Source organism: Delphinus delphis, chromosome 6 (genome assembly GCF_949987515.2).
Source record: "Delphinus delphis chromosome 6, mDelDel1.2, whole genome shotgun sequence".
NCBI classification, from domain to species: Eukaryota; Metazoa; Chordata; class Mammalia; order Artiodactyla; family Delphinidae; genus Delphinus; species Delphinus delphis.
Window position 1 is genome coordinate 3,195,032 of NC_082688.1, and position 23,140 is coordinate 3,218,171.

Sequence of the window (23,140 nt, forward strand, 5' to 3'; positions counted from 1 at the left end):
CCTCCCTCCCCTTCCCCAGACAAAGAAAGGGTATCAGAAGACCGTTCTGGAAATCAACACCCCCAAGGTGGAGCAAGTGCCCATCGTGGACATCATGTTCAACGACTTTGGTGACGCGTCACAGAAATTCGGCTTTGAAGTGGGGCCGGCTTGCTTCGTGGGCTAGGAGCCGCGCGAGCCTGGCCCCAAGAGCAACCTCGTGACCTCAGCGCACCGCCCGCGGGTGTCCTGGACGGTGAAGGCCCCTCGTCCCTCCCCACCGCGCCGGGCCCACTCCACACCCAGAGAGAGCAAAGGGAAAGAGCCGGAGTCCCGGCCCCGGAGACGAATCACATGACCTAGATGCCCCGCAGCCGCTGCTTTGCTCCAGTTCCGTTCCGTCTACACCACACTCCCCAGGGAAGGGAACGGGGCCCACGCGTCTCGCCCCCGAGCCCGTGGATCTCGTTCACTGAGAGTCCACAGGGGCCCGGGTGTGGCTGCAGTATTTGGAGATCATGTTTTGTTTTTTTGGAAAAAATTCAACTTGAAGATGTGTACTTCCCCCGACCTTCAAAAATTGTTCCGAGGCAAGCCTTGTAAAGGTCGCCTCACCCTCCGGAGCCTCTGTTTTTAACAAGATCCATTCACAGGCCCAATGTCATCCTGCATGTGCCTTTCCGATGGATTAAAGGTGCTTTTGTTTTTGTGAGTTTTAAGTAAATATTTGTATTGTATTGTCACAAATGTACAGTGTCCCTGACTTCCAATCGTGCCTGTAAACCCCGCTTCGGTCCCACCGGGAGAATTGAGAAAACAGGTGGGGTGTCCATCGTGGGATGCGGTCCACACCCCCGCCCGCTCAAGGACGTGTGAGAAATTAGAAGTTTGCCAAGGGCAGCAAGAATTCACCCCACCATTTACAAAGCAGGCGCCCGTGCCCCTTTCAGACAAGTCTTTGATTAGCTCTGGGTTTTACTTTTTAACAGGGAGAAAAAGAAAAAAAGGATTTTATACTTTGCCTTCTCCACATGCACTTAGATGGAAACGCAGGCTTAAGTTAATTTTAATTGCTTCCTTTTTCCATGTTTCTTCCTGCAGAGCCTGATGGGAGGATGTCCAGGGCAGGGAAACCACATTTTCTGTAGATGATAATTAAATGAAAATTGGTGCTTATTTTTACACTTCTCTTTCGTGGTGCTATCTGTTAAGATCTCCTTGAAGGTGACACTGGGGGTAGCTGCCATGCCTCGTTCTCCCATCTTTCTCCATCCTGGCTATTGCCTCCACCATCCGGGTTTTTGCCAAGCACATTAAGGTAAATGCGGGTCACCTTCCCTCCCATGGCCCCGTTCTCCTCCCAGACTGCAGTGAAGCCGCCCCAGGCCAGGTACCAAGCTTAGGCCGTGCATCTGTGATCTGAAAACACACACACACACACACACACACACACACCACATGGTCGCTTACCGCGTGGTCCACGGTGTAACGATGGCGGATTGTATTCTGTTGCCGAACGTTTGTGGTGCTAATTTCTGCGTTTGTTGCAAGAACTGAATTGAAGCGGCAGCATGTGGCCTCAGCTGGGCCGCCTTTGCTGCAGCCTCAGCAGACAGACACATGTGCAATGAACTCTGGGAGTCCCTCCGGGGTTGCCAGCGGTGCCTTTTCCCCACGAAAGCGATGTGGATTTTTCCATCCGCAAACGCGCTGGGTGCGGGTTTCAGCCGCGCGGGCGCTCGGGGCCAGTCGGGCTTCATCTGATACTGGTCCTCCCTGAGCGAGGGTGAGGGCTGGCAGGGCCAGCGAGGAAGGGCGATCCCTTTACTGTGAAAAGCTGCCCGTGTGCAATGCCCTTTCCTTCCACAATGGGAGAAGCAAGACAGGCCCCAGGGCCCCTTGCAGCCTCCTCGGGAGGAGCTGTGACAGGTCCCAGCTCTGGTGCTGTTCTCCGCCCACCCCGCCTCATTGGACCGTGGTTCCGGCTGAGGAAACCACTGCGGAGCAACCCAAGAATAACAACACACCGCCCACGAGGATTTCCTGGATTCCTCTGGAAACTGAGTCTTGCTGTTGCCAAAGAAAAGCCTGGCTTCGAGATTCTTCCGAACCCAGGATGCCAGCGTCTGCCAGCGACCCTCTCCTTCATCTCGTCAAAAGAAAAGCCATGTCGGAGCATCGCCCTAGGGCGCCCTGTGGGTTTTGTCTAGGTCATGTGATTCCACTTTGATTTCTCATCCTGCCCGAGTTCTCCTTTTATTCTGTCGATCTTTTCCTCCATTGGACCCTTCAGAGCTGTTGTAATTTGTACTGAAGTCAAAATGTGTCCCGTTTTCCCCAGACCACTTAGCTATGGTATATTGCAATAAAATTACTTCTTATATTTGCAGAAATTCTTCTGGCGTAATTTTATTTTTTCCCCCTCATCTACATAATTGGACACATGTTGGCGAAAAGCAAAAGAAAACGGTTCAAAGGAAACCTGTGGTAAAGATTCTAGGACATTAGGCCCTTTAAAACTAGAATGTTGAGTGACACATTGTACATTTCCTAAAAATCCAGTAGACGTGTTCATACGTTTTAACTGTAATGCCCAGGAAAGGGTGTTTTAAAGTATTTTAAACCTGTGTAACAGAGGAATAATTGTAATCCTTTTTCAATAAATCAAGATTAATGTTTCCACCGTAAACAGATGTGATCGGCTGTCTTCTTAAGTGTGACCAGGGCCTTCCCCTGCATTAAACCAGTGTTTGACCCCAGTCTCAGGACAGGAGAAACTCTCAAAATCCTGGCCAAGGTCACAGAAAGTGGAAGGAAGCCACTGCCCAAGCCATGCGCCAAGGGAGCTCTTCCTCGGAGGAAGTGGCAGCGGGCGTCCAGAGACAGAGCTGTGCCTTGGGGTGCCCTTGGGTTGTGGTCAGGCACCAGCCCTCCAGGCTTCCTGGGGGAGTTTCCACAATCCTGGGGCATCCCGACCTCGACAGTGTGCGGGCCTCACTCTCGCCCTGCGGAGGTGGCAAGTCCCCAGGCTCCCCCTCTGCTGTCCAGCTACAGAGCGGGATGATAGTACCCGGCCCCCTGGCTCGTCCTGGCCAATGACCCTGAGCAGAAGTAGCAAGTGGCTCTTCCAGTCTGACATACTGGCTCCCTCTTGCGTGTCACCAGCCACGTTCCCAGAGTGGCTGCGTCCCCAGTGAGTGGGTTCCCGGAGGGAGTCCCTGGCCAGCCCTCCGTGAGCTTACAGCATGAGCGAGAAACACGTCGCCCTCAGCCAACGCTGATGTCAGGGATTGTTGTTACTGCAGCAAAACCTAGACCCAGTGGCTCTCAGAGCGTGGTCCACGGACCATCGGCACGGGCATCAGCACCTCGTTAGGAATGCAGATTCCTGGGCCCTGCGGCAGACCTGCTGACTCAGACACATTGGGGGCGGCCCCGTCACCTGTGTTTTGACAAGGCCCGCAGGTGATTCTAGGGTTGGCTCGGGTTTGAGATCCACCAGCCTGGACAAAACGGAGCCGATGGGAAAGTGAGACCAGGAGTGGGCAATTGCTTTGACAAACACCAATGCGAATCGGCGGGTCCCCCTGCCAGACAGTGGAGGCGGAGCTATTGTCAGAAGATGGAAGGCTCCCTGTCTCCAGGGGCAGAAAGTGAGGTCAGATCGCTCTTTGCTACCTGGGCGAGCTCACAGGCCGATCACGAGCAGTAGCGCGTGACCTGGGAAGAGGTCGGAACGAGGATGGTGACGCAGGCCACTTGCTCTCGACTGCACTTGGCACGAGAGGAAACAGAGTCCGCAGACTCGAGGGTTTTCGGGGCTGGAAGAGGCAACCGTTTCTCAGCATCGACGGTTGAAGATGAAACTGAGAAACACTCTGTGGGACAAACACCAGTGAAAGCTCGTTCCTCACAGGTCTGAGCAACACACTTGTTTGAAACCTCGGCCTGGGTTGCAGCGGCGCCTAATGAGTGACTCAGGAAACGGTGTGGCGCTCCCGTCAGAGCCGGACAGGTCGGAAGCTGCTGCACTGACGTCAACACAGGGAGTGGGGCAGGCGGGGGTTGTGGGAGCTGTGGGCCTGCGCGCCGGTCCTTGGAGGCCAGTGAGATCCAACGGGCCGGAAGCTGATGACCTGGTTGAGAGGTGTCCTGCAGGGAGAGCCGCCAGCCTGGCCTGAGGAGTCCATGACCGAGACTTAGAGTGACCCGCAGGCCTCCAGGGGTCGCGCTGGCCCACACGTGCCCCGCGGGGCTGGGTGACGGGGCCTGGGGAAGACCAGGGGCGGCCTCCCCTCACTGGAGGCGGGTGCTCAAAGGTGAGCAGGCTGAGCCTCGGGGAGGTGGGGGAGGAGGCTTAGCGTTTAAGATCGTAGCGTCCTGAGTGAGACCCATCTGGGGCAAGGCCCTGCAGAGCCCCCATTTCTCGGCACCTCCTTCCTCATCCTGGAGACTTTGCAGGTGAAGGCACCTGCCCGTAGGCTGGGCCAGAGGAGGAGAGCCTGCAGGTGCTGGGATGGCTGGAGCCTAGAAACCAGCGAGCAATCCCACCTTGCGCATCCCCGGGGATGGGAGCAGTGAAGCTAGACTCACTTGGGTACCGCTCTCCCAGCCCCAGGGCCCGCCCCCCGCCCCTGCACCGTCCATCACGCCCCAGCAACTGGTCTGCAGGAGCTCATCAAGCCCCTGCAGCCACCCGCAGCTGGGCTGGGTCTTCTGGAGACGTGAATGGAGCCCTCACACCGGGACTCTGCTCCCCGTCTTGGGAGAGGTGAGATCGGTGGAAACGAGGCTGCCAACCTGGGTCTTGGCTTCAGAGCGGCTGAGTATCTGCAGCTCACAGCATCTGTCTCAGGCGCCCTGGAGAGAGAGAGCCTCGAACCCCCGCAGGAGCTAGGGAACGGCTGGCCATTGGCCTTTAGCGTTCCCACGGGGCTGCGTTAGTTCTTGCTGGATGAGGGGAAACACCTGTCCCCACAAAGGACCAAGCAGGCCATCGTTCACCGTTTGGAGCTGGAATTAATCCAAGCTTCCCATGTTGGAAAAGATGCCCTCAGTGCCCCTTATCTTAGCACTGCTGCCCCATGCCCTAGGGTGCCCTTGGAGTGGCAGGAAGGCATGGAGGGAGGGAGGAGAGTGTGTGCGCACCCATCTGGCGTGGGGGCGGGGGCTTTGCTAAGAGGCTTCTGCTGCTGCAGAGCTGGGGCTCCTGGGTTCCGGATCTTGGGGCACACGTCCTTTCGTATCTGCCCAGGCTCTTGGCCTCCGAGAGCTGAGCCTGCCTCGGGCAGCGCCTCCATTTGCGTGGTAGATGGGTGTGGAGATGTCTGTCTCAGCCAACCTGCCTGGCTGGGGCCTAGGAGGGCTGGGATCCTGCTGATTTCTGGGTCCTGGATAGGCTGACGGCTGATCAGTCTGGGAGAGCCGGCTCCTTACCCCTTGCCTAGAGTGCCTACATCTTCTTAGAGGAAAGGCAGGAGGGAGGAGGGGCAGCCTCAGCTCTCGGTGCTTTCCCTCAGGGAAGGACTCCTGCAGAAAGCGTGCAGCCCACCTGCCTTCCTTGCCCCGACCTACCCCTCCCACCCCCAAGAGTTCTGCTACCAGACATTCATTCATTCATTCATTCATTCAGTGCCGCTTTATTGAGTGCCTGCTCTGTGCCAGGTACTGGTACCCAAAAGAGGGGTGACAGGGACCTCAGATGGATACAGTGTAGACATACTGACTTGAAAACACAGTAACCTGGAAACACAGAACAAGGGGAAACAGAGCCTGATGATGCTGTGTCAGGACTCAGGGTGCAAGGCCTACCCAGCGCCTGGGGAGGATGCAGGAGGAAGGCGTGCCCACGTGGAAGTGGTGCACGTCCGCCTGGATTTCCTCTGAGAAGTGGTCCAGGGAGAAGGGAAGGCAGGACTCCGCAGGTGCCTCAGCCAGGAAGAGAACCACTTCCCAGTAATCCCCCAGGAGTCAAGACGTCAACAAAAGCTACATGCACAAAACATCCTGCTTGCTTTTTGTATTTTTATTTTTCCAAATTGACAAGTGGAGATCACGTAGGTTTGGGAGAAGTCCAATTCCCAGGCCTCTGTTGGGAGCTGACGTGTTTGATGGTGCAAGAATTTTGCTTCACTTGGGACCTTCCCCAATTCATTTTAAAACTAGAAACCTCAATGGTTAGGACTATCTAAAGGACTCTAATTGTGGGAGACGGACTAGGGACACCACTTTCAGCATTTGTATCGTTTATTGCCACATAACAAATTACCCCCAAACGTAGCTGAAAATAAAACACAGGCATCGTCTGACGTTTCTGTGGGTCAGGGACCTGGACATAGCTGTCTGGTCCTCACGTCAGGGTTTCTAACAAATCTACAAGCAAGGTACCATATGACTAAGGTCTCATCTGGAGACCCAACCGGGGAAAGATCCCATGAGATGTGTGTGCACGTCCCGGGCGTGCTCCTCATCGACGTTGAGGCCTCAGGCATCTTTCAAACCGTGATGCACGGGGACAGGTCAGAAGTGAGGTGTCCAGCTGTCTGGTTCCCTCACCTGTGAAATGCTGCGCCAGGCTGTGGAGTCAAATGTGACCATGCACGGGAAGCGCTTTGTCCCGGGGCCTCAGTGTCCACGCCGTGTGACAGCTCTGCTTCCCCAGCACCCACCCCACCTGTGCGCTCACTGTGCGTAAGCCCAGTGCTCTCAGGTTACAGGGCGCCACGCCTCTGACGTTTGCCACTGACCAATCTCTAAGTGCCCAGCGCCTGCGGGGCCTGCAGCCCTGGGCTGGCAAGGGAGCAGATCGAGGGAAGAGAAGGACATCCTGCTTCCCATGAGCCTAAGTGCATCTGAAGACACCAGACTCCTGGCCGCCACTCCGGAGAAGCATCCAGCAGTGATCAGATCCACAGGCTGAGGGGTGGGTCTGCTGAGAGCGGGCTGGCGTGAGCAGGAGGTGTGACCGAGCCTCGGACAGTGGGTAGAATTTGGAGATGTGCGGAAGATTCCTTTGGGATTCCTTGTGTGTACCTCTGGGATGACTGTCTGTCTGTCTGTCTGCCAAAAGACGGTTGGAATGCTTGTCGATAGAGAGGGCCCTTTGCACTTGAAGGCTGGATGCTGGAGCTGATCCTCTGCAGCTGACATTCCGGAAGATGAGGGAGAAGAGTGAAGAGAGGCAGGGTCCATGGCTTGGCAGAAGGAACCCCATTTCCACCACTGGAGCCAAAGCAGCCTGTGTGGGGGGCTTGGGGCGCATACCGCCAGTCCACCTTGATCCAGCCGCCACCTTGGCCCACAGCAAAGGCCACAGGGCTGTGACTGCGGAGGAGATGCAGGCCCTGACCTCAGGTGCCCCCATGCAGGCGGAGGTCCACGTGCACATGGAAGCGGGGCTCTCAGGTGCTCACTGCTCGTCTCGTGAGCTGCGCTGCCTGAAAGGCACCAGCAAGCTGAGGAAAGAGGGCCAGGCCTGGAGAAGGGTGGGGTCCCCACGCACACCCATCCTCAGGAGACTTCATGGGGAAGAGGATTCGGGCCAGGTCGGGACGATGGGTTAGATCTGACTCCCGTGATCCGGCCTGTCCCAGCTCGGTTCAGGGGAAGCCCCCGCCTGGGCTGGGACCCTCCCTCCAAGGGGCTTCCTGGGCCTGGAGGAGTGTACACGGAGCCAGCTGGGGCGGCTGGCAAACATCCCAGCTCACCCCCACCACACCCACTCCACCCCTGGAGCCCTGGGGCTCAGGCTTCTCTGAATCCTGCCGCTTCATCTCTGCATGGGCAACACGTGAATCCCACCACGTGCTCCCCCAGGCAGGTCTCCCCCCACCCAGCCTGGGGCTCTGTGTCAGGTCCTGCAGTCTTACTCACCGGCCCCCACGATGGGCTTGGAATCGCTCAGTGTGGGGGCTGGCGCGTCCCAAAGGCTGTACAGTGAGTGAGCTGGGATCACCCCGGGCTGCACACTCTTGAGAGGCAGAGGCTGGTAATATTATCAGCGAGAGTTCAGCTTGGCCCAGGCTTTGCTTCTGGTGACAGTTGGCTGGGAGTGGAGTGGACTGTCCGTCAGGGCTCCATAGCCAGGCTCCCGGTGGCACAGACCGTGTCAATCCAGGGCTCCATGCCTGGGGCTTCTGGGACCAGGCAATACGAGAGCTTCAGAATGAAGGAAGAGAGGTTTGTCATGGGAGGGAGGTGGTGCTTCCTCGTCACGTGCACAGAAAGCCTGTGTACTCAGAGCTCAGGGCCTGGAAGGTGCTGGAAAGTGCTGGCAGAAGCCCGCATCTAGGTCACCTGGAAGGTTTGTTAAAACCTAGGTTCCTGGGTCGTCCCTCCCCTGGTGATTCAGCAGCTCTGGTTGGTGCTTGGAACTTGTAGTTCCCAAAATTTCCCAGGTATCCTCCTGCTGCTTGGAAACACACAAGCATTAGTATCATCGGCAGCTCTTCCGGTCTTGACCCCAAGCCAGTCTGGCCACAGAAAAGGCAGGCGCCTCCTGCATGCTGGATTTTGCAAAGGCTCGAGCACATACCCAGATCCCCTCCAGCCCCGGCTCCCCTGATTCTAAAATTCCACTGTGGGGCTGCCCTCGTGGCGCAGCGGCTGAGAGTCCGCCTGCCGATGCGGGGGACGCGGGTTCGTGCCCCAGTCTGGGAAGATCCCACATGCCGCGGAGCGGCTGGTCCCGTGAGCCATGGCCGCTGAGCCTGCGCGTCCGGAGCCTGTGCTCCGCCACAGGAGAGGCCACGACAGTGAGAGGCCCGCGTACCGCAAAAAAAAACCAAACCACTGTAAAGAAATTTGTTCGTTTTGTATAAAGTGCATCTCTTTAAAATGCAAGTCTCTCAAAGACTTGAGCGGTGTTTCTTCTCATCAGTGATCCTTCGATAGAAATCAGTTTGACAGCCTGATTCAGAGTGGAATTTGGTGCAGAAAGACAGAGTTTAAGGAGGAAAGGAAAGGATGCAGGACGCTTCTGACGGGTGGAGGTGATCAGTGTGGGGTCGATTTCACCTCTTGAACCGCTTGTCAGGGGACGAGGGTGTATTTCTCTCCTGCCTGAGACCCCAGTGGACATGACCACGGATGGGGAGCATCAGGGCCGCACATGGTGTTTGTTCCACCCGGGTTGACCTCACGTTCCCTCTGGGATGACATGAATGGGGCTCAGGCGGAAGAGAATGAAATGACCCAGTGAGAAGAGGTTTACAGGTGAGGGAGGGAGGAAGGGGCACTGCAGCTGAGCAGTCACTGTGAGAAGAGTCATGGGACAGGGACACATGTGCCATGTGTCGTGAAGAGAGCATCCCCAGGCTGGCCAGGGGACAAAAGGATAACGAAGATGACAAGGATACGGGCCTGGCCCAGATGTGATGGGGGCTCTGAACCCTTTCTGGGGCAGACAGTCTGTCCTGGAGTCAAGGACGGACGTCCAGGGAAAGGTTTGGGGAGCAGGAAATGGACGTGATCAGGGCTGAGTGGAAGAGATGTGGACCTGATATTTCAGTGTGGAGGGAGGCCTGATTGAAGGTCCTTCAGCAGTGCAGTGGGGAGGAAAGAACGTGACTGAAGGAGGGGATGCCCGTGCCCTGCACCAATGTCCTGCTTGCGGCAGGGGTGATGTCGGTCTTACTGCGCCATCTCCTACCAGTCATCTCGTCTTTACTGTCTCGGACACCCCAGCCTTCTTGCTTTTTCTCAAATCCACCAAGATCTCTTCCTCTTGCTGTAAGACTCTCACCTGAAACATTGCATATCCGACCCATGCGTCTCAGTTCCCTGCTCAAATGCCACCTCTTCCGAGAGGCTTTGTGGAACTCAGAGCTTAAAACAACTTACCCTCCAGACTTCTAGGGTCTAATCACTGGAAGATGGCATACATTGAATTAACCCTCCTGCCGATTAAACAATAAAGTCTAGAGTATCTATGAAAATACAACTAGTAGAGGGCAATGGAGAGGGACTAAAAGCAGATAGAAACTGGATGTGGGGTAAGATCGACAGTTACTCTGACCTTCTCCTGAGGGCCCTCCCGGTCCATGGGATGCAGGGGTAGCATCATTCAAGCAGAGGAGGCTGTCTCATTGGGTGGGGGACTTGGGTAAGAGATCCAGGCTACCGGGTGAGGAGTGGGGTGGAAATCCTAAAAAAGAGGAAGCCACGTCAGGAAAGCCCCCAAATCTGCTACAGACCCTCTCCTGTCCTTGGCTGATGGCGGATCTGAACACGTGTGAGGTGAGATGCCCATGGTGCACTGGGGGAACTGGCCGGGGGGCCAGCACAGGTGAGTGGAGATTGCAACACTGCCCAGCGTCAGGGTATAGTTTGAGTTCAAGTCCCATCCTTTTGGATGGATTTGATAAACACCTCAGGCTTTCCCCCAGGGAGCCCAACCCTTAAGTAGAAGGACAGTATCCCAGGGCTGAAGTTTCTGCCCTGGGATTAAGGACAAAATAGAGCCATTATAACAAGCCTAGAGCCAAGACCCCCAGGCTCAAAGTGATCCCACCCACCTGCCTGCCAGCACCAAGTTCATCTCTCTTCTGAGGAGGAGCTCAGAATTCAGAGGCTCTGTAACACAGTATCCACAATGTCTGGCACAGAATCAAGATTCACTAGACACACAAAGGAAGGAAAACATGACCCATAATCAAGAGGGGAGAAGTCAATAGAAACAAATGAATGGGGGCCTCAAATGTTGGAATTTACAGAAAAGGACTTCAAAATAAGTAGGATAAATATATTCAATAATATATGAGAAAAGATGGATATAATGAGTAAAGAAATGGGGGTTTCAAGAGAGAGAAGAAAGCTAAAAAATGAACCAGTTGTAAATATTGGAACTAAAAATTGCAATATATGAAATAAAAAATTCATTGGATCAAGAAGACATACAGATGGCCAATAGGCACATGAAAGGATGCTCAACATCACTAATCATTAGAGAAATGCAAAACTACAATGAGGTATCACCTCACACTGGTCAGAATGGCCATCATCAAAAACTCTACAAATAATAAATGCTGGAGAGGGTGTGGAGTGAAGGGAACCCTCCTGCACTGTTGGTGGGAATGTAAATTAGTGCAGCCACTATGGAAAACACTATGGAGGTTCCTCAAAAAACTAAAAATAGAGTTACCATATGATCCAACAATCCCACTCTTGGGCATATATCTATAGAAAACTCTAATTTGAAAAGATACATGCACCCCAATATTCATAGCAGCACTATTTACAATAGCCAAGACATGGAAGCAACCTAACTGCCCATCGATAGATGAATGGATAAAGAAGATGTGGTACATATATACAACGGAATACTACTCAGCCATAAAAAAGAATGAAATAATGCCATTTGCAGCAATGTGGATGGACCTAGAGATTATCATACTAAGTGAAGTAAGTCAGACAGAGAAAAACAAATACCATGATATCACTTATATGTGGAAGCTAAAAAAATGATACAAATGAACTTATTTACAAAAGAGAAACAGACTCACAGACACAGAAAACAAACTTATGGTTACCAAAGGGGAAGCGGGGAGAGGGATAAATTAGGAGTTTGGGATTAGCAGATACAAACTATTATATATAAAATAGATGAACAACAGGGTCCCACTGTATAGCACAGGGAACTATATTCAATGTCTTATAATAACCTATAATGGAAAAGAATAAGAAAAAAAATATTTACGCATAACTGAATCACTTTGCTGTACACCAGAAACTAATACAACATTGTAAATCAACTATACTTCAAAAAAATATTTTTTAAAAAATAAAGGTTATTTGTTGCAAGCAGATTTACGTAACCAGGAACGAGGAAGCAAGTTCTTCAGGCTGATGGGAGAGGATCCCAGTTGAAAAAGCAAATTCTTAGGAAGAGGCAAAGGGTGACAGAAAGTCAGTACGAGGATAGGTGCAAAGTACTCTCTTTTTCAGTTAAAAATGTTGTTAAAGACTATTGAATTTCTAAGACCAAAATAATGAAAACGCACTGTGTGGTTAAACTATAGGTAGAAACAAATTCTACAACAACAGTAGTAAAAAGGATTGTGGAAGGGTTGGTACGTGATGGGTGAAGCCCCTTGAGGGGGACGGCATTCGTTTATAATGTATTTCCTGGGCAACCGCTCAGTGTAACACAGAGGAAGAACCCCGAATTCAAGGCAGATATGGAATGAAACACTAAAAATGCTCGACCAACACAAAGGAAGCAAAGCACAAGGGAAAAACGACGGGATGTAAATGGAAGAGGACATGGGTACACCCAACACAGGGACGTCAGCGATCACGCTAAGTGTCAATCACGTGAGCGCAGATGAGAATCCAATCCGCGATGCACTGCTGGCGGGAAACGCACCGCACAGGGACGGCAGGGCGGAAGCTGATGAATGAAAAACACACACTAAGCAAACAGTGACCTTGAAAAATGCACCCTCCGGAGTCTCAGTCCATTGTCCTGTGTGCTTGGCAGCACCCGCCGGAAGAGACCCCCTGGTCACACGACCAGGCTGCTTCCCCAGGACGCTGGTGGCCAGATGGGGCCGTGGTCCGGAGCCAGCGGAAGGAAGGAAGGTGGGAGGGAGGAGCCCCCCCAGGCCCGATGTTGCCCCCGTGGGGCGCTCCATGTTCTTTCCCACCCTGCTGGCTGGGATGATGATGGCCCTCAGGACAGCAGCCGTCTTTGGAAGGTGGCAGACATGTGCCGGAGGAACGTGGGTCTTGAAGTCACCCCCGACTCGTTGGGCTGTTAGGACCACTGTATGCGAGGTCACAGAGATTTCAGGTTTTATGCTTCAGTCTGATTAACCCCTAACGAGATGCCCTGCATGTATTTCCTTGGAGCGCACGTTGCTTTCAAATTACATCACAGTTCATACTGTATTCGTATGATGTAATTGTTTGTCTCTTTGATTCTTTTCTGTCTCCCCTCAGTAGCACACAGTCCCCTCCAAGCGTGCAGGGGCCGTCTGCTCTGTTTCCCCCTGTGTCACGGGGCCCAGAGGAGCACGGGGCACATAGCAGGTGTTCACTAAACATCCCTTTCTCTCTTGCTGGTGAGGCCAGTTGAACGGGAAACCGAATCCCTGTGCGCTGGCCCAGGGGATGCTCATGGGGCACCAGCGGCATCCGAGTTCGGAAATTCTGGAGCAGGAATAGCCCAAGTGCAAGGCAGCCAATGACCAGACTTTCATTTCGGATCGTCCTGGATTAATCCTTCACTTGCCGTGTGAGCAGCCTTTCAGCTCCAGCAGGGAGCCTTGCACGGATGCTGGGAATGTCTAATTCCTGTGCGGGGGCCATTAAAGATGAGGGTTGAGCAGGAAAAGGTGCCCTGGACCAGTAACCTGAGCACAGGTTCCTAAACCCTTCACTGTGGGGGGCAGAGACGTGCACCGGCAGGCAGGTGCTGGGGAGTCAGGACGGGGAAGGAGGATGGGAGGGGGTGGGGGCAGGACATAGCATCCCAGGACCTCTGGGGAGAGAGTTCTAATCTTGCCTCACCACTGGCAGGCTGTGTTGTCCCCAGACAGCATCCTTCCTTTTCTGCGTCTCAGTGTCCCGTCTCTAACAGGAGATGCCCTCAGAGGCACCGCAGCTGAGCAGTGCCTGAGCTTGCCGTGTGGGGCTCTCTCTCCTCCGTGGGGCTTCATCGCTAACTTTTGTTTCCTTTCTGGCACAGAGAAGATTACTCGGTGTGCTTCTGTCTTTTTAAATTAAATCAAATGCAATTTGTTCGATTAACATTAACATACTAACATTATGTTATGTTAACATTATAATATGTTAACATTAATTAACATATTAACATTATCAATTCAAAAGTCCCGTGATACCTGAAGCTTTTAAGTTGGACTTATAAACTTTATTCTCTATATAACAGGCCCATCTGAATCACTTCCTTTAAGGGGCCTCTGATTAATGCACTAAGTTAACAGCTTTCAACGTTTTAATTGCATTTTCAAAATGAATGTGTTCACATTTGTGCTTTCAGGTTTCAGTTGTCTGCCTTTAACAAAACCTTCTGAGTAGAAGTTCATTTTTAGAAATCTGCTAACGCAAACATATGAACGTGATGAATGTAGGGGTCTCGACTATCAACTATAAGCACGGCAAGATTTCCGCATAAAATCACTAACTCGTTCCATCATTCAAGGTCGCACTTGCAACTGGATTATCAGGCTGTTACTGTAACAGGCCAAGTTCTCTTAAATGAAGCCAACACCCCAAATGCCAAATGGACATCAGTTTACTGACGCTACAGTATGAACACTGTGAATGTCAGCCTCTCGCCCCGTCTACACTCAGTGAGAAGCGCAGCCCCGGCCAGGAGGGCAACCCTCACCCACATAGCACAGGTGCTAAGGGGCTTTGTTCCAGCCCCAGCTCGGGGGGTCTCTCTCGCATTCTGTCTGCACATCCCCAGGGAGCCCACCTCTGCCGGCCGAGTCTGTCCCCACGATGGATGGGGTCTGGCATCCCCTGCTCTTGCGAAGTTTACATCCCAGCAGCAGCACACACCCCCGTCAATCCGCTGCATGACACACTTCACTGTATTGATTATTTTGAGCTGTGGGTGCTTGAAAACCAGCAAATACAGGGGGAGCTTTCTGTGCACTCCCTCTTTCTGCCTAAAGACAGAGCCTCCACAAGAAACTCCGCTGTCAGCCCCTCCCGGGGGTGTCATAAACCAGGAAGATGGACCCTTGATTCGTTACAGGAGAGGACACCAGAGGTGGACACCACACTCAAACTGTCACAAACTAGCCGACCTCCGCCTGCCCTGCAAGGCCCAGGCCCCTTTCCTAAAACCATTTCCTCTTGTCTAAGATGCCTTCCCCACCCCCCCTTCCCCTACTGAGACAGTACTGTGTCCTGAATTCTAAGCCACCTCGGGGAATTACTCATTCCCCGGGGTGTCTCCCATATGGACAGAGTACCTGTGCTAAGAACCTTCTCTGTGCTTTTCTCTTGTTACTCTGTCTTGCATTACAGGGGTCTCAGCTGAGAACACAGAGGGTGGGGAGAACGTTACTTTTTCTCCCCTGCAGAGTGGAGGTCTTTGAGCAGCGGTCATAGACTCAGGCCACACACCCCATGGACGTTGAAATTGTCTCCGATGGACCCTTGATACTCACATGAGTCTGTCTGACTTGGGGTCAGGATCCCAACACCCCACCTGGGCAGGGGCTGTTGGGACGGGGTTGGGGGAACAGACTTGCCACCTCCATCTCTAACGGGAGTCCCGGTGACAGCTAGCCTCAGCGTGTGGCCCTTCCCTGGGAGGTGTGGGAAAAGCACGCAGCCTGGTCCCTCCTGGGGTGGGTGCTGAATGCCCCCCCCCAAGCAATTTCATGCCCTCCCCCACCCCACCCCACACCGGGCCCCGCTTCCACGCCCCCCAGGCTGCAACTGCTGCAGTCGGGTTCACGTCCAGCCTCTGTCAAGGTCCCAGGGCCACGCTTTGCGATGCTCCTGGCCTGGCCACCCCTGCTTCTCTCCTGCTGCATGTCCACTGCAGTTGGAAGCCCACGGCACACCGGCCTGGGGAAATCTCTGCCGCACACATCCTGCTCTCCTCGCCCCTCCCCTCTAATCACCCTAGACCCCAGGAGAACTTTCTAAATTTCTGTAGACTTGAAGCCCATAAAATGCAAATGAATTCCTCAAACCCTGCCCCCCGAGAAGGCCTCAGGTGTGGCCTGGGCTGAGCTGGGTGATGGGGGGCGCGGGGCTGGCCCTTCCCTATGCAGGGCCTAGGGGGCCTGGTGGCTGGAGGGAAATGTCCCTGCCGAGGGGAAGTGGGGCTGGTCCGCAGGGAGCACGGAAGTCAGATGCTCAGAAAGGAGGATCTGGGCCCTGGAAGAGAACCAGCTGAGGCTGCTTCCACCTCCAGCTGGCGCCACAAGCCGGGGGAGGAACTGGCTGTCCCCACCGGGAGGAGAAACAGGGCCAGAGGTGACAGTGCGTGGCCACAGCCCTATAAGAGCACGGGGCTCCTCGGGCGGCCAACAGCAGAGCGATGGAGCAGCGTGGAGTGGCCATGGCCATAGGGCCCGCAGTGCTGGCCACCACCTTCCTGTGCACCATGACCTCCGCCCCTGACACCTGTCCAGGTGAGTCAGACACCAGGTGAGTAGGACCTGACAGCAGTCGGGTCTGAAAGCCGCAGGCCCCGTGCGCTAACAGCCAACTGGGCTGGGCCCCGAGCTAAGCCCTTCTGGACAATATCCTTATTCCTCGTGACAGTGAGTTGCAATCATCACTTCTCAAAAGCGGAGACTAAACGTTTTTGAACACCTCACTGCCAGACTGACCATCCAGCACTGAGGCTGTGGGGAGGGTGGCTCAGGCAGGGTGGACCACAAGGCCAGGGCTCTGCCCTGCATCACCTCCACACCTGACCAGTGCCCACCAGAGGCGGGAAACTCACTACCAGGCTGACCCTTCATCTGAGACGGGTGACTCGGGCCACAGCCAAGGGCCCAGGTCAAGGTCGCCGCGTGGCAGATCCCCGTGGCTCGGGTGGCCTGTCGCGGGCTCTGCAGGGCTCTCAGGCCCAGGACGAGCGCCCTGACTGGCGCTCTGTGTCTCTCTGCAGAGGTGAAGCTGGTGGGTCTGGAGGGCTCCGACAAGCTCTCCATCCTCCGAGGCTGCCCGGGGCTGCCTGGACCCGCAGGGCCCAAAGGAGAGGCAGGCGCCAATGGACAGAAGGGTACGTGCTTGCGCTCGGGCATGGGGGTGCCTGAGCACCAGCTCTTCTCAAATTAGAGCCCGGGTGGGCACTGCCCCCTGCGGGTCTCAGGTCGGGAGCTTGGGTCACGACCCTGCTCAGAGCTGGCGTCAGGAGCGACCCCTGAGGCCCACCGGGATCTGTCATTCCCTGAGGAGGGGGCTGGTCGCAGCTAGTCTATGAGCTCACATCGGGGTCCACTTCCATAGAACACCCGCTTCCCGGTCCTCGATCCTGGCTTTACGTGGCCGTGGGCCAGATTCCAAGCCACGCGTACCCCGGTATTCTCACCTGAAAACTGCGGCCCCAGCGTTTCCTGTCTGTACCGCAGATGAGAAAACTGGGGCTCAGGGCAGTCAGCCATCAGCAGGGAGGGTGGGGCTGGACCTCAACGCAGTAGGAAGGCCCCCGAGCGCTCCACAGCCCTCCCGTCGACGTGGCGGCCCCCTTGTGGGGTTTCGGGCCCCGAGCCTGGTATGAAGGGCAGGTGTGCACGCAGCTGAGGGGTGAGTGCCCCCGACCTGTGTGTGAGTGGGTGCTCAAGGGCTGCGGACACAGGGCCAGCTCGGAGGTCCCCAGCCTCTCACGTCCTGGGAGGCATCCAGCTCAGGGGCCGTGGGCACCCAGGGCAGCTCCTGGGGATGGGAGGGCTGCGTGTGCTCACCACGATGGGCTCCAGGCTGGGGGTCCTGCCGGGGGGACACTGGGAGGAGGGGCCGGGCTGGGGCAGCTGCCCACCAGTGGGTGTGGCTGGCCCGCCCCAAGCCGAGCCGCCGCCCCCTCGGACCCACCCCACACACCCACACTCCCCGGGGAGGGCAGCCTGCCGGCAGACGCTCCTGCTGCCTTGACTGAGCCTGGGGCCGCCTCTCCTGACCCTCCCCTCAGCGCTCAGGAGGAGGGGCAGGGCCCTGGGTGGTCCTACCCCCTGCTCACATCAGTAACGCAGACCTGGGAGGCCTCGTGGCGCCCGACCCCTCCTCTCTGGAGGTGGAGAGAGAACCACCCCAGAGGGAGGCATAATTGCGCCCGGCCGCACCTGCGTCCAGGGCTGAGCACAGGGCAGGGCCCCGCCTCCCTCCCAGAGCCAAGGGGCCGGAGGGGCCTGTGTGACAGGGTCTCTGAGGACGTGCTCTTGGTCCCAGGCCCCCGGGGGGGCTCCGTGACGGTGGCCTGGACCTGGGCTGCTACACTGAGGTGGTCGGGGGCCAGATCGCTGCTGGTTCCCTGGAGCCCGAGCTGGGCGCGCCGGCCGGTCGGCACCGGGGGGCTGTGAGCGCTTTGTCCTCGCCGCCTGCTGTCCCCTCGTGCTGAGTCCCAGGGCGGTGATCCTGAGGATACCGCAGCCGGGATGGGAGGGTCGGAACTGTATCCTTAGGGCAGAGACGCTCAAGTAGAATTCTGCAGGTTGCCTTTTCCTCAATGATGTATCTTTGGAATTTACAGGAGAGCGAGGTTCTCCCGGAGTCCCTGGGAAGGCAGGGCCGGCCGGGCCCAAAGGTACCAAAGGTGATGAAGAGCTAGGACCCCTGAGCAGGACCCCGGGGCCTGTCTACAGAGACATGAGAGATGGAGACAGACAGAGAGCGAGAGGGAGGAGGTGGAGAGAGAGATGGGAGAGAGACACAGAGAGGGAGGGGGCCAAGTGAGAGAGGCACCTGTCCTATTTCCTGTTTCCAAAGAGCTTCGAGACAGTGTGTGAACGGGGTCCCGGGTCCGGGGCCCCAGGTCCAGAGCAGCCTCTCATAACCCAGGGAAGAATCCAGGCCTCTGAGCCCCGCCCCCCGCAACTCCCCCGGCTGAGACCCAGGCATTGGAAAAGTGTGGGCCGCGGAGCATGCGTGTGTGGTGCCCAGAGCCTCAGCCCCGCCCCCCACGCCCCAGCTCCCAAGGAAGTGAGCACTTGGGTGGTTTCCAGAGCGGAGGGTCGATGTCCACTGACCAGACGTCCTGTGCATCTCCTGTCTCTCCCCAGGAGACCGAGGGGAAAAGGGCGCAGGCGGAGAGAAAGGTGAGCCCCTCCGCCTCCCTGGGGTCACTGGGCAGGCTCTGCAGGGGGCTGGGGGTTCCCAGAGGCCTCGGTCACGGCCAGCACCACGTGGGGGAGGAACTCAGACCACAGCCCTGGCCCTGGCCCTGCAGCGGATGGGTGCGGGAGGAGGGGCCCCTGAGCCCGGCCTGCTTTGTCAGCGGCCGGTGAGCGCTCAAAGCCCAGAGGCTCCGGAGTTGGACCCAGGTGGCTGGCGGTACCGCTTTGCTACGTGGTTTTGGACGTTTTGCTTATAATGCTCTGATTTATGCTCATTTATTTAAAAATTTGTGAAAGCAAGAAAAGGCAAAACGCCAAGACACAGTCACATGCTCTGGCTACAAATACAAAGTGCGAGGTTGGGGCCCAGACCCACATCCCAAATGCTCCCCAGTACTTTCCACAAGCAGAGGCTGTGCTGGGGACATGGGCTGTGGAAAGCGATAGGCCTGGGGGCGCTGCACCTCCACCGCCGTGAGCCGTGAAGCCCAGGCGAGGTGGCCGGCACGGCGGTCCAGCCACTGCCCCGCGGGACGGTGCTGGCCGCCAGCCCCCAGGCAGGCCGGATGCAGTGGGGGCCGAGCAAGCCCAGGGATGCTGAGTCTAGGAGCTGATCCGCAGGGCTGGAGGCTGAGGGTCCTGCAAAGAGCTGGATGATGGTTTCCTTTCTCCACGCTGTGGTCACAGAGCAACGGGGCTGAGGGGTGGGGGCGCTGTTTCCAGACGTGTGACGTGCATGTCCTCGCTCCCCACAACAGGAGAGCCGGGAGAGCTTCATTCCTGTGCCACAGGTGACTGCGCACACGCCGACCCCCGGACCTCCGCCTGGACCTGCTTCTGCTGGGGGTGGGGGAGGGGGGGGTCGACCAGAAGGCCAGCTGCACAGACTCAGGTTCCACCTTCCAAGGACAAAGCCCTCTCTGCGCATATCTTACTCCCCACTTACCCGAGTGATAGGCAGCCATTGCCTGGATAACTCGAGTATATTCCTGGAGGAGGCCAGGTGCCCAGGAGACTAGGCGGGGGCAGCCCTGGGAGGTGGGGATGGCCAGGTCGTCGGGGCCTGGCCGTCACAGCCGGGTGGCCTTGGGGGCCGCGTCTCTGTCCCAGGACTCAGAGCCCACCTCCCCCAGGCAGGTGTCCCTGCCTCTCCCTCCTCCCCCTCCCCCTCCGCCCTGCCCCGCCCAGAGCTCCTGTCCTGGCGTCCATTCCCCGGCTTCCCTTCCCAGGACCTCGGACCTGTAAGGAGCTGCTCACCAGGGGACACTTTCTGAGCGGCTGGCACACCATCTACCTGCCCGACTGCCGGCCCCTGACCGTGCTGTGTGACATGGACGTGGACGGCGGGGGGTGGACCGTGAGTGGGGGGGACCCAGCGATGGCCGTGGGGTCACCCAGCGAAGGCCGTGGGGTTCCTGGCAGGGGTGGGCGTGCCTGGGAGCCTCACCTGGTGGCAGAGCACTGTTTAGTGGCCTTTGTGACCGTCCACTCCTTCCAGGCAGAGGCTGCCCCCGTCCTTTCACTGAGGTCGGGAGAATCAGAAATGTCGGGGGAGGGGGCTGTGGACCCACATGGGAAGGAGTCCTGTGGCTCAGGGCTGTGGGCTCAGGCCCAGAGGTGCCCACTCCTCTCCAGCCGTGTGGCGTTGGGCTTGTCGCCTGCCCTCTCTGAGCCTCCGTTTCCTCCTTGGTCCCATGTGGGTGTCCCTGACTGCCCCTGGGCTCTTGGATGAGACCCACGTTCTGGTCCTCAGCCTGTGATGCCTGTGAACTACCAGCGCTGCTCCCGCGTGTGGCCGGGGTGCTCTGTGGGGGGACGGCAGTGGGGCCCCGTCTCCCCAGCCCTCCCCATCGTGTGCAGGTTTTCCAGCGAAGGAGCGACGGCTCTGTGGACTTCTACCGGGACTGGGCCGCGTACAAGCAGGGCTTCGGCAGTCAGCTGGGAGAGTTCTGGCTGGGGAATGAAAACATCCACGCCCTGACCGCCCAGGGTAGGGCCGCGGCCGGGGGCTCTGTGGTGGGGTGCCTGAAATGCACATGCCCCTGACCTCAGCCCTGGGCCGTGTGGGCCAGAGGACCCCGCTCCCCCTGGCCCCCGGGGCGGTCACGTGTGACAGCAGGAGGGGTTATTCCTCTGAGAACCTAGGACGTGTATCCTCTTACACTGTCTGAGTGTTCAAATCGGAGCAGGTGGATTATTGGAGTGAAGACGACTTCTGGTCTCGGGACCGATCGTGTCTAGAACCCGAGAGTCGGAAGTGAGGGGGAGGCCATCTGGATCGGGGTGGCCCTTCTCCCACTTCCAACGGTTGGTCCTTCCTTGAAACTGGGATCTTAGGCCCACGGAGCCCCTCCCTTGCCTCTCCCGCTCAGTGCATGTGGCGGTCCCCACGCAGGCCCCCTCACCCCACTTCTCCGTTCCACAGAATCAGCTTCACAGCTGGTCCTGAGTTCAACGGCAAACCTGTAAATCCTTTCTTAATCCTTCCACTCCCTCATGGCAACCTTGACGGTATCCACTCATGTGCCCTGAGATTCTTGCAGAAGAAACCACACATGCAAAGGTTTCCTGCCATGGCATTCACAGCTATTTGCAGGAGAATTTAGGGTTTCCCACTAGAGCGAGGCTTCATTCCGTCCAGGTCCACTGATGGTGGAATTTCAGGCATGGCTGATGGAGCAGCAGGGGAGCTATTTGAAAACAGGGAGGCATCCCTGAGGTCCTCCCACCAGCCCAGCCTCTCACACCTTCCCGGTGAATTGTCCCCGATGCCAAGTTCAGACGTCCCCTAAAGCCCACATTCCCACCCCCCGTGCCTGTAGGCAGAGGGTCCCTTCTGCTGGGCCCTGAGCACCCACCTCCAACAGGAAGCAGCGAGCTGCGGGTAGACCTCGTGGACTTTGAGGGCAACCACCAATTTGCCAAGTACCAGTCATTCAAGATGGCGGGTGAGGCAGAGAAGTACAAGCTGGTCCTGGGAGCCTTTGTCGGGGGCAGTGCAGGTGAGAGTCCGCGCGGGGCACAGCAGTGGCCTGGGCTTCAGCGCAGGGTTTGAGGAAGCAGAGAGGACCTGCTTAGCGTCCTGGCTCTGCCTCTTCTGTGTGTGATGTTCTTGGGGACTTAACCTCACCAGTTTCTTATCCACACGGTAAGGTAATACTACGCACACCTAAGTGTACCCACAAGGCTGATGTGACCCATGACAAAGTCCAAAAAGCTGTGACATTATTATTAACTACCATTTCTGATGAAAAACGGGGAAGGATGATAATTGAGCCCATTTCCCTGAGGGCTCCATTCCCACTCTTGTGACTGGAATTCTCCCCTGAGGAGTGAAAGAGTTCTCCCCCTAAGTGAGAGGATGCCTGTTAGCTGGCAGGAGCAGACCAGATGAGGGGATACCGAGGCCTCTCCATCAGCAGAGGGATGCTCCCTGGGGTCATGTGAGGGGCACCCCTTGGAGTTGCACAGTGCACACCCGGACACAGCAGCTTTGACCTGGACCAGCGTCAGGGACCTCTTAGCCCTGTGTGCCAATTAGGCGACCTTTCCTTCTGAGCAGGTGATTCCCTGACGTCCCACAACGACAACGCCTTCTCCACCAAAGATCAAGACAGCGACAAAAATACTGCCAATTGTGCCGTGCAGTACCAGGGGGCCTGGTGGTACAAGGATTGTCATGTGTCAAACCTGAACGGTCGCTACCTTGGGGGGCCCCACGAGAGCTTTGCAAACGGCATCAACTGGAGGTCAGGGAAGGGGTACAACTACAGCTACAAGGTGTCGGAGATGAAGGTGCGGGCCACCTAGGGCAGGGCTGGCCGGCCAGAGCCTCTGGGAGCAGCTCCCTCTGCACACAGCCCGGCGGGGCAGCCGGTCCAGAGCCCTCCCCAGGAAGGTGACGCGGACCTCCGTGTCACTGTCGTCACGGGAGCAGCAGAGCCGCATCCTGTCCCCTGGGCAGGAGGCCCTCTCTCTGTGCCTCCACTGACTTGCAACCCTTCTGTCCCACTCACGAGGATAAGAGAAAATGCTAACCCAGATCTCGCCAGACGTACATGTTCTCAATAAAGACACTTGCTTACCCCACAGCAGGCGCGGGACTCCTTCGTCACTTCCACGCTCTGACCTGTGCCCCTGTCTGTCCGTCTGTCCCCGTGACCTGGCTCTGCAGGTGCCCTTTGGCCTGAAGGTGTTTCCGACGGTCTGAGGCCAGAGTCACAGAGCAGGGCCCGCACGTGGGGCTGCGTACCAGTCAAGTCACCCTCCCTGCCGGGCCGGGCCGCTGTCTGCCTCCAGGCAGTTTTCGAGCTCAGGCTGAGTAGAGGGCCAGAGGCCGAGCCACGTGACCACACATCCTCAAGTCTTTACTCTCAGCCCTTCAAGAAAGTGTC

The 23,140-nt window shown here is 56.6% G+C and overlaps 2 protein-coding genes across 3 annotated transcripts in view; both read left to right on the forward strand.

Annotated features, from left to right (window-relative positions):
• COL5A1 (collagen type V alpha 1 chain) overlaps positions 1 to 1,161 on the forward strand; it is a 154,012-nt gene extending 152,851 nt beyond the window's left edge. For both annotated transcript variants that reach the window (XM_060013863.1, XM_060013864.1), the window contains exon 66: positions 20 to 1,161. In XM_060013863.1, coding sequence (XP_059869846.1) covers positions 20 to 166 — 147 coding nt within the window. In that variant the 3' untranslated portion in view covers positions 167 to 1,161. The remainder of the gene's footprint in view (positions 1 to 19) is intronic.
• A 14,845-nt stretch (positions 1,162 to 16,006) lies between these two features.
• Positions 16,007 to 22,759, forward strand: LOC132426472 (ficolin-1-like). Its single transcript, XM_060013260.1, has 9 exons — positions 16,007 to 16,100; positions 16,586 to 16,699; positions 18,164 to 18,226; positions 18,693 to 18,728; positions 19,505 to 19,537; positions 19,976 to 20,103; positions 20,607 to 20,736; positions 21,614 to 21,748; positions 22,309 to 22,759. Exons 1-9 carry the CDS (start codon positions 16,007 to 16,009, stop codon positions 22,554 to 22,556), a joined length of 981 nt encoding a protein of 326 aa, XP_059869243.1. The 3' UTR covers positions 22,557 to 22,759.
• Positions 22,760 to 23,140: the final 381 nt, after the last annotated feature.